The sequence below is a fragment of the Talpa europaea genome (genome assembly GCF_964194135.1).
Source record: "Talpa europaea genome assembly, chromosome: 7".
Taxonomy (NCBI): Eukaryota; Metazoa; Chordata; class Mammalia; order Eulipotyphla; family Talpidae; genus Talpa; species Talpa europaea.
In genome coordinates this window covers 98,532,272-98,546,596 of record NC_140074.1, presented here as the reverse complement: position 1 = coordinate 98,546,596, position 14,325 = coordinate 98,532,272, and the positions used below count along the sequence as shown (strand labels likewise).

Sequence of the window (14,325 nt, the reverse complement as noted above, 5' to 3'; positions counted from 1 at the left end):
CTTTTGTAGAGAAAGACAAAGTAATCATGATGTTATTTTTTTAAGTGAATCATTCATTACAAGTCTATTTGGATTATGAACTAAAATATTGATTTTTTTTAAAGATTTATTTATGCATACAAAAGCCAGAGTACGGGCCAGAGATATGGGGGTGGGGAGGTGTGAGGATTCACCAGAGACAGAGTGGGGAACAGAACAGGCAGACCGACTGAAATACACTGCTGAGGGGAGCAGCAGGCGAGTCAGGAGAGGTCTGATGTGCCATGTGGGTTGCTCCCTGGCCTGCCGGGGATCAAACTCATGCTGCAGAGGCTGTGGATTGCCTCATAGTGTGGTGTTTAACCCCTTGCACCACCAGGGAGGCCCCTCAAAAAAAATCTATTAATGCTAAATATCATATATAAAAACAGATTATCATAAACAGATTATCAAATGATCCAGCAATTTCACTCCTTAGCTACATTCCAATGATAATTAAAAGTAGATGCTCACAAATAAAAATTTATACAAATTGTCAAACAGTATTATTCACAAATAGCCAGAGAGCAGAAATAATCCAAATGTCCATGTACCTGTGAATGGATAAACAAAATGTGGTATATATGAGAGATGATTCAGTCATAAAGAGGAATGAAGTAATAGTGCATGTTAAAACACAGACAAACCTGGGGACTCCCTGGTGATGCAAGGGGTTTAGCACCACACTATGAGGCAATTTGCAGCCTCTACAGTACAAGTTCGATCCCCGGCTGGCCAGGGAGCAACCCACATGGCACAGCAGACCTCTCCTGACTTGCCTGCTGCTCCCTTCAGCAGTGTATTTCGGTCCATCTGCCTGTTCTATTCCCTACTCTGTCTCTGGTGAACACACACACACACACACACACACACACACACACACGCTCGCCCGCCCGCCCCCCCGCCCGCCCTGTATCTCTGGCCTGTACCCGGCTCTTGTATGCATAAATAAATAAATCTTAAAAAAAAAAACAACAGACAAACCTATAAATCATACAGCTAAGAAAAAATTTTAAAACACTAAAAAAGCTATACTACATGATTCTATTTACATGAACTGTCTTCAAGAAGCAAGTCAATAGAGACATAAAGCAAATTAATGGTTTCCAGGAACTGGAAAAACAGGGAATTGGGATTAACTACTATTGAATATGGGGTTTCATTCCGGGGGACAGAAAAGTCCTGGAGTTAGATAAAAGAAATGGTTGTCCAACATAGTGAATATACTAAAGTCACTATACTTTAAAATGGTGAGTTTAGTGTTCTATGAATTCCATGTCTAACAACAAGAAAAAGTTAAAAAGTTATAGATGAAAGTGAGCTGTCCAGACTGAAATATTGGGTAGGTAAGGTTCAGAACCCTTCACTAATGCAGAAGTATGTATAACTCCAAGCATTTAACTGCATTTGAGAGTATTTGCCTGCAGGCTAAACCCTTCACTATAAGCAGCTAGCAATAAAATATAATTTATAAATAATCTAAGACAACAACAAAATTGAAAACATAATCAAGAAGAACTTACAAAATAACTTTAAAAAAAAAGATAGAGGGTAACCAAAGCCTAAAAATTAAAGAAAGTAAATCCAAAAAAATATATAAAAGATTAATAAGAGATTAATAAGAACAGTTAAAAAGGACATAAGAATGAGTATTAATAGTCACAAAAAAGAATCAAAAACAAATTAAAAATTTGATCACTGAATTTAAAGAGTAGAACAGGCACCAGTAAAGGGCAAATGAAAAGCTAAGAGAAAACCGAAGAGAGTAAAGCACTAAAGAAAAAGAAATGGGAACCAGAATAATAATTTCCAACATCTATACATACAAATGAGAAAGCAATATTCTAGGAAATACTAGAATAGCATTTCTCAGAAATTAGAAGAGACTAAAGAGGGCCTAAGAGAAAGGGTGGATATATTTTAAAAATGAATCCACATTGGACACATCAAAATTTTAGAAAATCAAGACGAGAGCCAAAATTTTACAAGTCATAACAAATAAAAAATCTCTTCCCTACAGAGTAACAAGCATCATAACAAAAGCAGACTTTTCATCATTAACACTGCATAAAATGAAATAGACCAAAAAAAAAAAAAAAAAGAGAGAGAAAACAGATAAATAACATATTCTAAGTTCAGATGAAAACAACTCTGTATCTACAAATTCAACAACCAAATTGAACTCAAGTGTTTAGGACCACAAACTTTTCAGAATTGATGAATTCAGAAAAAACACTAACTACATGCTCTCTCTGAGAGAATTTCTAAATAATACCCAGCAAGTCAAATTAAGAGTAAGGAGTAAAATAAAACAGTGCATTTTAGCTTCCAGCTATGAACAGATAATACGGTTCAGAATTACATTCCCAAAGAAAACAGTTCAAAAATTCGACAAAATCTAGGAAAATTTTCAGATATTAGATATTGAACAGCACAGGACATGATTTTTGAGAGAAATGAAACAAAAGGAGTCCACGCCATAACCCAACCCCAGGCTTTCTACCTGGAGGTGAAATCCAAACAGTAAGTAACCCTGGGAGTACTCAAACAGTGCCCCACAATTGTGATTATTGAAAAGTAACTAAACAAGTTCTGAAAAGTCAGATGAATAGAATTTCTGGAGCAGACTTCCAGGGAGGAGAAAGTTACACATACAATGCTCTTATAATATTTAAATTTGGGTTCCCTTAAATCTGGCTGGACATCATACTACCGGTCTTTAAAGAATAGACTAAGGGTAATTTCTGATGAAAAAACAATTAGGAGGAAGTACAAGACAACTCCCAGAGCTTAAAAAGGAACAAAACATCAAATTTCAAGCTAGAAGGAAAAAACCTCATTGAATGCACAAGATATTAAGAAGATATCCCAGAAGAGACAAGTTTAGAAGTAGAAAATAAATTAGACATAGAATAAAAATTACCTCTGACTTGCCCTAAGAGTTTAAAGATAAGCCTCAAAACAAAGAAGGGAGGCATAATGAACTATGGTAGAGGGCTGAGGGTGCCCTGGGGTTGCATATGGTATGGTGACAAGCATCTGAGGAGGTGTCATCATTCATATGTAAAAGTACAGGTTTATTAAGAAAAGGAGGAAGAAAAAGAGGTACCTGACTAGTCACAGGCGAGCAGGAAAGCTGCCGGGATGGGTCATCATATGACTCTGAATCACATACAGTGTTGTGAATCAACATTACTTTAGTTAAAAAAAACCAGTAAGTCTCAAAGGTAGTTTAATTGCCTACCAAAAAGAATCCAATATTCTTTTTTTAAATTTTATTTTTATATTCCCCATACAATTGCAACCCTCTTATTTTAACCCCAATCCCACTTTTCCCACCCCCACCCCCCATAGTGTGTCTCTGGTTCATACTTGTTTGTTCATTTTGATTTTTTGTTTCCAATAGTTATTCTTTTTCCTGGTCCCTTATTTAGGTTTTCTAGATTCCTGCTATAAGTGAGACCATCCGGTATTTTTTTTTTTCTTTCTGGCTTATTTCCTGAGCATGATCCCTTCCCGCTCCATCTATGTTGTTGCAAATTGTATGTGTTTATTTTTTTTGGCTGAGTAATATTCCATTGTGTATATGTACCACATCTTCTTGATCCAGTCATCTATTTTTGGGCATTTGGGTTCTTTCCAAAGCTTAGCTATTGTAAATAGTGCTGCTATAAACATATGAGTGCAGGTGCTCTTTGGAATTAATGTTTCTGTGTCCTTTGGGTGAATACCTAGGAGTGGAATTGCTGGATCATATGGAAGCTCTCTTTTTAGTAGGTTGAGGAATCTCCACACAGCTCTCCATAGTGGTTGGACCAGTTTGTACTCCCACCACCAGTGCAAGAGAGTTCCTTTTTTGCCACATCCTCGCCAACATTTGTTGTTGCTAGTTTTTTTTAATATGTGCCATTCTCACTGGTGTGAGATGGTATCTCATTGTAGTTTTGATTTGCATTTCCCTGATTGCAAGTGATGTTGAACATTTTTTCATATGCCTGTTGGCCATTTGTATTTCCTTTTTGGAGAAGTTTCTTTTTAGCTCTTCTGCCCATTTTTTGACTGGATTATTTTCTTTGTTTTTCTTGAGTCTCGTCAGCTCTTTGCAGATTTTTGTGATCAGTCCTTAATCATTAGTGTTGGGTGCAAAAATTTTCTCCCAGTGGGTGGGGTTTCTCTTTGTTTTGGTTACTGTCTCTTTTGCTGTGCAGAAGTTCTTTAATTTGATGTTGTCCCAGCTGTATCTTTGCCTTCACTCTCACTGCTTTGGGTAATGTATCTGTAAAGATGTCTTTGAAGTGCATGTCATGTAGTGTTTCACCTCTATTTCCTTCTATATATTTTATGGTTTCAGGTCTTATGTCTAGTTCTTTAACCCATTTTGAGTTGGTTTTTGTGCATGGTGTGAGGTAGCAGTCAAGTTTCATTATTTTGCATGTAGCAACTCAGTTTTCCCAGCACCATTTATTGAACAAACTTTCTTTGCTCCAGTGCATATTCTTTGCTCCTTTGTCAAAGATTAGTTGACCATAAATCTGTGGGTTTATTTCTGAGTTTTCTATTCAGTTCCACTGGTCCATGTGTCTGTTCTGGGTCCAATACCATGCAGTTTTGATTATTATGGCTTTGTAGTATAGTTTGAAATCTGGGGGAGTGATGCATCCATTCCCTTCTTTTTTTTCAGGAGAGTTTTGGCTATTTGGGGGTTTTGGTGGCTCCATATGAATTTCATCAATATTTTTTCTATTTCTTTGAAGAATGACATTGAAATTTTAATTGGAATAGCACTGAATCTGCAGATTGCTTTTGGTAGGATGGCCATTTTGATAATGTTAATTCTTCCGATCCATGAGCAGGGGATATCTTTCCATTTCTTTGTGTCTACTTCTATTTCTTTTAACAGTGTTTTATAGTTTTCTTTGTATAGGTCCTTTACTTCCTTTGTTAGGTTTATTCCCAGGTATTTGATATTTTTTTGTTTGTTTCAATAATAAAAGGAATGGTTTTCTTGATTTTTTTCTTCAGATTTATTGTTTGTGTATAGGAAGTCTACTGATTTTTGTGCGTTGATTTTGTATCCTGCCACTTTACTAAACTGATTGATTAATTAGTTTTTCTGTGGAGTTTTTGGGGTTCTCTAAGTATATTATCATATCGTCTGCAAATAGCGATAGTTTGACTTCTTCCTTGCCTATTTAGAATCCAACATTCTTTAAAGAATACAACACACTCCCTGGTGGCACAAGGGGTTAAGCACCACACTGTGAAGCAATCCGCAGCCTCTGCAGCACAAGTTCAATCCCCAGCCGGGCAGGGAGCAACCCACATGGTGCAGCAGACCTCTCCTGTCGTGCCCGCTGTTTCCGTCAGCAGTGTATTTCAGTCAGTCTGCCTGTTCTGTTTCCCACTCTGTCTCTGGTGAATCCTCTCAACCCCTGCATCTCTGGCCTATACCCAGCTCTTGTATGCACAAAAAATTAAAATATATATATATATACGCCAAAAGCCAGCACTGAAAAGCATAAAATTTCAGTGTTCATATTCCAATCAATACTGAAAAATCGAGTGTCTGCAACAAAACTTCACTGGATGAAATAACAGAAGGCTGAAAACTGCAAAAGAAAAGATCATTGAACAGGATCTTTTATGCATTAAATGCATAAACACACAAGCAGAAAATGAACAGAGGTCCAGTGATATACAGTATAACGCAAAATACGAATAGTTGGTGTCTCAGAAGGAAACCAGTTGGAAACAAAAACATATCTGAATAATTGCCCAAATTTCTTGAAAGGTATAAATTCCCAGAGGCAGGAAGCTAAGTGAACGTTAAGAGACAACGGCATAAACATTCAAAGAGCACAAGAAAGTCATACCATAATCAAACAGCAGAATAGTGATAAAGAAAAAAATCTTTCACGTAATGGGGGTAGAGGGAAGGATACATTTACACATATATGCATATGTCTGTGTGTGAAAGTGTGTGTGTACATATTTAAAAGAATAAGAATGACAAAAGAAACCTCACAAGCAAGAATACAACGAATGATAATTTTAAGAGAGTTGAAAGAAAACAACTATCAATCTAGAATTCTGTGTCCAGTGAAAATATTTGTCAAGGTGAACTAGAAAGTCAGATAAATTCTGTTAAACATTTCAGGTAAATGAAAGTTGGGAGAATTCACTGCAAAAAGGCCTGCATTGAGAGAAATACGGTTATTGAAGCAAAAAGAAAATGACATCAAAAGGAAACCTGAATATATACAAAGGAATGAAAGGGGTCAGAAATGGTGTATATGTGGGCAATTACGGAAAGAAGAAAGAAATGAGTAGAAATCAGTGGGAAAAAAAAGTAAAAATGAATGAAACCAAAGCTAGTTCTTCAAAAAAAAAAAAAAAATCTAATCAATTGATAAATCTCTAGATAGACTGATAAAAAAAGCGGGGAGGGAAGCATCATCAACATGAAGAATGGCATCACAAAGACATCAAAACAAATAAAGGAATAATATGATAACTTATGTCCATAATTTTAAGTCCTTGAACAAAATTTACCCAAACTGACTCAGAAAAAATAAACTGAATTATAAGTACTGCAGAAATCAAGTTCACTATCTTTAAACACAGAAAATTATATACCCCATTTCACTGATAAATGAAAACATATGAAGAAAAAAAAAAAAACCATACATACAAAGTTTAAGAAAATACCAAAAAAGGAACACTTTCAAGGTAACACGCTTAATGGTTAAAAAAAACAAAAAAAAAACAAAAAAACCCTGAATATCTTCCTCTTAAGAGCAGAAACAAGGTAAGGTTGTCCCTCCTCACCTCCTGATTCCAGGCAGTGCAATAAGGAGAAAAGGCACCCAGTTTGGAAAGGTAGAAGCAAAACTGTTTTTATTCTCAGATTAGATAATTATACACATAGAAAATCCTGTAAAATCTACTAGAAAGGCAACCAGAATAAATAAGGTTGCAGAATGCAAAAACCAACATACATAGCATCAATGAGCAACTGAAAACTAAAATTCAAAAAGCAACATTTACAATGCATCAAAAACTATGAAATATTTAGGAACATCTGACAAACGATGTATAAGGCCCATGTATTAAAATCTACAAAACAGGGCCTCCCTGGTGGTGCAAGAGGTTAAGACATAACTTATGAAGCTGTCCACAGCCACTGCAGCATGAGTTTGAATCTCCTGCCAGCCAGGAAGCAAGCCACATGGCGCAGCAGACCTCTCCTGACTCTGCCTGTTCTGTTCCCCACTCTGTATCCGGTGAATCCCCTCCCCACCCCCTCCACACCTCTGGCCTGTACCCCAGCTCTTGTATGCATAAATAAATCTCAAAAAAAAATCTACAAAATATAACTGAGAAAAATTAATGACGATCTAAATAAATGAAAAGATATAGCATATTCATGGATGAGGAGATTCCAAGTCAATTCTTATTAGCCTCTAGATTCAAAACAATCCAATCAAAATTCCCAGCAAGCCTTTGCATAGAAACTGATAAACTCTAAAATATATATAGAAAAGCTAAGGATGTAGAATATTCGAAATAATTCAGGAAAAAATACTATTTAATATCAATGTATAAAGCTACCATAATAATCAAGACAGTATGAAGTGCTTTATTAAAAGTTTAATGTTAGTTTACACAGAAAACCAGATAAAGGTAAGACAGACAAAATAATTCAGTAAAGGGGCCTCCCTGGTGGCGCAGGGGTTAAAGTCTCAGCACTATCAAGCTATCACCAGCCACTGCACATGACTTCCATCCCCTGCCAGGGCACTAACCCACATGGTGCAGCAGACCTCTCCTGTCTTGCTCTTTGCTCCCCTGAGCAGCATACTTCAGCAGATCTGCCTGTTCTGCTCCCTACTCTTGTCTGGTGAATCCTCTCACCCCCAGCACCTCTGGCCTACATACCTGTTCTTACACACATATAGAGAGAAATGGACCTACACATATGTAGTCAATTAACTTTCAATGCAAGTACCAAAACAATTGAAGGTGGGGAAAAAAATATTTGCAATATAAATGATTTCTAGAATAAATGAATACCCATATGTGAAACAGTGGAACTCAACCTTTACCTCATACTAGAAACAAAATTTAATTCAAAACAGGTCATCGACCAAAATATATAACCTATAATTAGAAAATTTAGAGAAGAAAACATAGGACAAAATCTTACTGATGTAGATTTTGGCAAAAATTTCTTAAATATCACACAAAAAGAAATACAAAGGATAAAAATAAGTTAATTGGAATTGATACAAATTTAAAGTACTTTTCAAAGGAAACTGCTAACAAAATAAGACAGTGCTTCTTTATATAATCTGCATACATCAAACACAAAAACACAATTGCTAAGTAATTTATTTGTAATAAAACATGTGAAGAGGTAACTGGATAAAATGGTATATCCATACCCAGTCATAATAAGAAATAAACCACTGACACATTAGAACTTTTGAGGTAAATCTCAAAAGTATTAAGGGATGCAAAGAAAGCCATAGACAAGAGTTCATATGAAACTCAAGACAAAATCTTTAACAGAAAGCACATCAGCGGTTTCCTGGAAGCTTAAGTTGGTGGAAAATGGAAGAGGACTGACCTGAATGGGGTACAAGGGAACTTTTGGAGGTAACAGAAATGTTCTATAGCTTCATTTTGGTGGTGGTTTGATAGATATAAATCTGTCAAAATGTACACATATAATTTTTACTGTATATAAACCAAGTCTCAAAGTCGAATTTTTTTTAAAAGATAAGGATCCTTGATCTATAGCTTTTTATTTTACTTATTTATGCATACAAGAACTGGGGTGTAGACCAGAGGTACAGGGGTGGTGAGAGTATTCATCAGAGACAGAATGGGGAGCAGAATAGGCAGATCTACTGATCAGATCTACTGATCTACTGCTGAGGGGAGCAGTGGGCAAGACAGGAGTGGTCTGCCTCACCATGTGGCCAGGGAGCAAACCCAGGCTGAAGTAGTAATAGCAAGATAGTGTTGACTTAACCCTTACACCACCAGGAGGCCCTCAAATTGGATTTTCTTAAAAAGTAACAGTAATCTAGAAAATTAGTAACTAGATAAATAGCATTAGAGGAGGGAGAACACTCAACCAAAATATAACACCAAATCATGATAAAAATTCTCAACCTAGGAATAGAGAGCAACATCTTCAACCAAAAATGGTATCTAAAAAAAGTAAAACTAATATTATACTTAATAGTGAAAGACTGTGTATTTCCCTAAACAAAACAAAGAAAGGATGTCCATTCTCACTCTGTAATCATGACTACATTTCAAAGGAGTCCCCATTAATATCCAGAAGTACTCAACTGTATTTTGAGGTAAATCTGCTTTCTTTTTCTCTGAGATGATCATTTCATCCATTCCCTTACTTTTTTTCTTAACACCTCTTGCACCTTTGTCCTTGTCCTCCTCTGAACTGAAAATGTCACCTCGTTTTATTTTTCACAAGGTAAATGAATTATGCAAACTCATCTTCTTGCTGTCAAATCTTTCAAGAAGGTTCAAGCCCAATCCTGGCCATCCTTCAAGACAGGCCAAGTTATCTGGCCAGCTTATTACTCAACCAGAACTTGGAAGATAAACATAGATCTTAATGTAGAAACTCTAAGGAACTATTATTTTTCTGTCATCAACTCCTATAATCAAAAACAAGACATACGGCCATCCCCTGGAAATATGACATAAAGCCACAGTAAGAACATAGATAATGAATCCCCAAACTTTAAGAAATGGTTCTTGCCATTAAAAAAAAAACACATAAAAATTACATTTGATTTCACTAATAAATGTATTAAATAGGAAATAAAGAAAAACACAGAACACACATTTACAATCTGTATGGTATTTGTTCCTTACCTGCTGGTGACGGGTGCTGGGGAAAGTATATTGAACAGAATGGGGAGGATAACGACTTTGTTCTGTGCTGAATGCTCCTTGGTTGGGAGGATAACCTGAACTTGACATTATCAGTAAAGAAATCCTCACCAGGATGTGAGATCAAGTCCAACAAACAATCATGTTTCTAGGAAACCACCTAAACAGGATGGGAAAGAATAGAATTGATAAGAACTAAAGCACCAGGTGGATTTCTAATAAATTTAACTATAACTACATAAATAAAACCACAATTACCAGTAAAAGCTTTTTCTCATTTATTAATATAAATTACTGAGGTTAGAAAAATATTACTGGCTCTTTTCATTTACACTTTAAAAAGAGTTTCTTTCTTTTCCAATTAAGTTTATTGAGGTAATACTGGTTTACAACACTGCATTTGTTTTAGGGGTTACAGGTTCAACTTCTACCATTGTTTATCTTCACACCATGCCAACTACCAAAGCCCTAATAGTCCTCCACCATGCCCCACTAGGCCCCCCTCCCTCCACAGCTAGTAGGCGACCATCCTCCCCATTTGTTGCCTCAGTTTTGTAGTCAGATGGCAAGGGTTCTTCAGTTTATCACAAATATCAGAAATTATGTAAAGTAAAAATATGTACAGGTAGCCTTGCTTTTCAAAGTTCATGTTAAGCCACTTCATTTTTAGGAAAAATCTAAGATTTTGCTAAACAAAAGATGTCTGAAGAGTATTTTGTTTTTACTATATAACGCAAAAATAAGGTTCAGCTTTGGTTTTGCTGCAGCTGTTCAAGAGGCAGCATGCACTCCAAGCAGTGAAGGTAAAACTGCCATGTTCCTACCCTGTGAGCTCCTTTATGCAGGCTATGTATTATACCATTTCTGCTTTTACTACATGTTAGTGTTATTTCAGGTTTTATGTATTATTTGGTGTGACTTGGTAGGCTATTTTGGGGTTCTGGGAATGAAAAAATTTTTCTATATAAATTAATGGCAAGTGCATCTTTGCTATATACCATTTCAACTTATTAAAAGGTTTTGCAGGCATGCTCTACTTTTGGATAGATGAGTAAATTTCTATATAAAAATCTCAGCATGGGAACTGACAAAAAGCAACTGCCCAGTAAATGTCTTCCTTCTACAAAAAAAAATTACATATTACAAAAACAAAAATCCATGAGTATAAATCATAGGACTTTGAAAACGTCAACTGTTAAAAAGAATTCAAGATTATATGAAAGGTAAACATATATACAGGGGAAATGTCTGCATTAAATAATTCTGCTGCCAAGTGACACCCTAAAAAGGTACTGGGAATGGGAAAGCATTCAAAGAATAACAAATTGAGCCTATTATTTCAAGGAAAAGAGTCATCAGAATTTGTGAAAATTAGAATTTTGGAAAAACTTGTATCTGCCAACCTGAACTTAATAGTTACCCCACATTTAAATTTTTTTTCTGGCAAGACTGGTGATATTAGGCAAGTGTGACTTCCTGGTATCACATAATAAAATGTGTCAACATTTGTAATAGCTGCATAACTCAAAGGATCAATCTCTTACAAACAATAACCAAAACAGAAAGTTATAAAATTATACATGACTGAAACATATAGTTAAGGTACAAGACAAATATTTAATGTAGCAGAATATGGAAATTTCATTGATATGCTTTCAGATTCTACGTGGCAACTAACCATTTACCACTTGTCTAATTTTGGCATGGTATCAAAGAATAGTCACAATTATCTAAAAAGACTATTAAAATATTCCCTCCTTTTTCCAACTACTTATCTGTATGAGGTTAGTTTTTCTTCATCACTTCAATCAAAACAACATATTGCAAGGTTAAATGCAGAAGACATGAGGATCAAGCTATATTCTCTTCATTCACATATTAAACAGATTAGCAAAATGTAAAACAATGCCTTTCTTCTCATTAAATTGTCTTATTTGAAAAGAATACTTTTAAAAATGTTTATATTAACATGTCATGAGTTTATATTATTTTAAATGAATAGCTCTAAAATTTCCCTATTTTAATATTTAATATGGTAACAATGTATATATATAACCCACACAAGCAAAAAACACTCTGAAATATTAAATAACTTTTAAGTGTAAAGGAGTTTTGAGAAAAAAAGTTTGATGACTACTGACTGGCCTAGCGAGGTATTGCATCTTTAGATTGACTAGATTAGTGTCCTAGAGAGGCTGGTCACACCCAGGTCCAAGCACACACACTCCTAGAATATCTGCCCATAATTAAGGTATGACACACCAAGGTTACATGAAGTACACTATCCTAACTGGACCAGAGATAACCAACTAAATCCTTCTCTACACATTTGGAACTCAGCTATAGGAAAAGAGCCACAAAGTAGCCAGAGCAGGAGTTAAGGTAAAAAGCCAAAGCATAGGTCAGAAATCACAGGGAAGCAGAGAATGCCAGTCTGGAAACAGGGTATACATGTAGAGAGCAGCAGAGGCAAGGTACCTTTTGCAGCCACCTGAGACACAGCAGGAACTGCTTTAGCTCCCAAATATTTGTTCCAGGGTCAGTACCCATGAGAAGCCACTATACAGTTTTCCTTGTCCTTAGATATGTATTAAAATATATACACAGCCTTACGCTAAGTCCTCCTTTACTTAGTATGTGTGGAGTAGGTTTTTATTTCTTATACTCATAAAATTTCAAGTCCCAAAATAACTATAAAAACTTTGGAAACAACTGAAATATTATGCCCATCAACTGATGAATAAATAAAATGTGGACAGCCATGCAAAGGTATATTATTTAGATGTAAAAAAGAATATTAAAGGCCTCCCCTGGTGGCGCAGTGGTTGAGCACTGGGCTGCGAAGCTGCCCGCAGCCTCTGCAGCACTGGTTAGATCCCCGGCCACCGGGCGAGGGTCCCACATGGCGTGACAGACCTCTCCTGCCGCCCGCTGCTCCCCTCAGCAGTGTACTTCGTCAGTCTGCCTGTTCTGTTCCCCACTCTGGCTCTGGTGAATTCTCTCTCACCCTCCCGCGCTTCTGACTGTACCCAGTGCTTGTATAAATAAATAAATCTTTAAAAAAAAAAAGAATATTAAGTACTGATACATAACTTGAACAAACCCTGAAAACATTATGCTAAGTAAAAGAAACAGACCTTTTAAGTCCACATATTATACGATTCCTTTCATGTAAAAGTCCAGAATATGTAAATCTATAGTAATAGAAAGCAGATTAGTGGTTGATTAAAGACGGTGGAGTGGAGATGGAGGAATAAACAGGTTATAGCTAAAGTGTATAGGGTTTCTTTTGTTTTTCGTTTTCTTAAAGATTTATTTGTTTATTTACACTAGAACCGGGGTACAGGCCACATGCGCGGGAGGGTGAGAGGATTCACCAGAGACAGAGTGGGGAACAGAACAGGCAGATGGACCGAAATACACTGCTGAGGGGAGCAGCGGGTGAGACAGGAAGTCTGCCTCACCATGTGGGACCCTCACCGGCTGGATGGGATCGAATTGGCGTTACAGAGGCTGCGGACAGCTTCACAGCGTGGTGCTCAACCGCCTGCGTCATCAGGGGAGGCCCTCTTTTGGTTTTTATTGTAGTGAAATATATAACATAAAAGTTACCACTGTAATCATTTTTTAAGTATAAATTTCTGTAGCATTAAACACACTCACATTGTGTGTAACCATCACCACCATCCATCTCCAGAGGATTTTTCATCTTGCCCAACTGAAACTCTATATCCATCAAACACTAACTCCTCATTCCCCCTCCTCCCAGCCCCCAGCAACTACAATTTTAGTTTCTAGCTCTATGAATTCAATCCAAGCACCTCATAAATGGAATCATACAATATTTGTCCTTTTGTGACTATTTCACTTAGCATAACATCTTCAAGGTTTATGCATGTGGTAGCATATATCAAAATTACCTTCCCTTTTAAGGCTGAGTAATATTCCATCATTTGGGGATTTCTTTTTGAGGTTAATAAAAATGTTCTAAAATTGTCGTGACATTTGTACAACTCTAAGAATATACTAAAAGCCAATGAATTGTACACTTTAAATGGATGAATTGTGTGGTACTTTCATGAATTGTAACTCAATGAAGCTACTTTAAAAAAAAAAATACCAAGACAATAAAAAAAAAAAAACTATACAAACTAACCACAAGTTTTTAAAGCGGCTGTGTTGCAAAGTTAACATATTTCATGGATTCTAAAACCCACATGTGTTCAGATTTTTAAAATTCAGAAATTATATACATCTTATAATCAATGGCATTTTATGGATTAACTAGTGGCACTTTCTCTATAATCTTAGAGGTAAATAACATTTTGTAAGCAAAGATTTCTTTTTTGCTGAAATGCAGTATTAGAGAGTAGCAGC

The 14,325-nt window shown here is 36.1% G+C and overlaps 1 protein-coding gene across 5 annotated transcripts in view; it reads right to left on the bottom strand.

The window, feature by feature from the left end:
* NCOR1 (nuclear receptor corepressor 1) overlaps positions 1 to 10,038 on the bottom strand; it is a gene marked incomplete at both ends in the record, with an annotated part of 128,770 nt that extends 118,732 nt beyond the window's left edge. For all 5 annotated transcript variants that reach the window (XM_084238642.1, XM_084238640.1, XM_084238641.1 and 2 more), the window contains one exon: positions 9,931 to 10,038. In XM_084238642.1, coding sequence (XP_084094768.1) covers positions 9,931 to 10,038 — 108 coding nt within the window. The remainder of the gene's footprint in view (positions 1 to 9,930) is intronic.
* Positions 10,039 to 14,325: the final 4,287 nt, after the last annotated feature.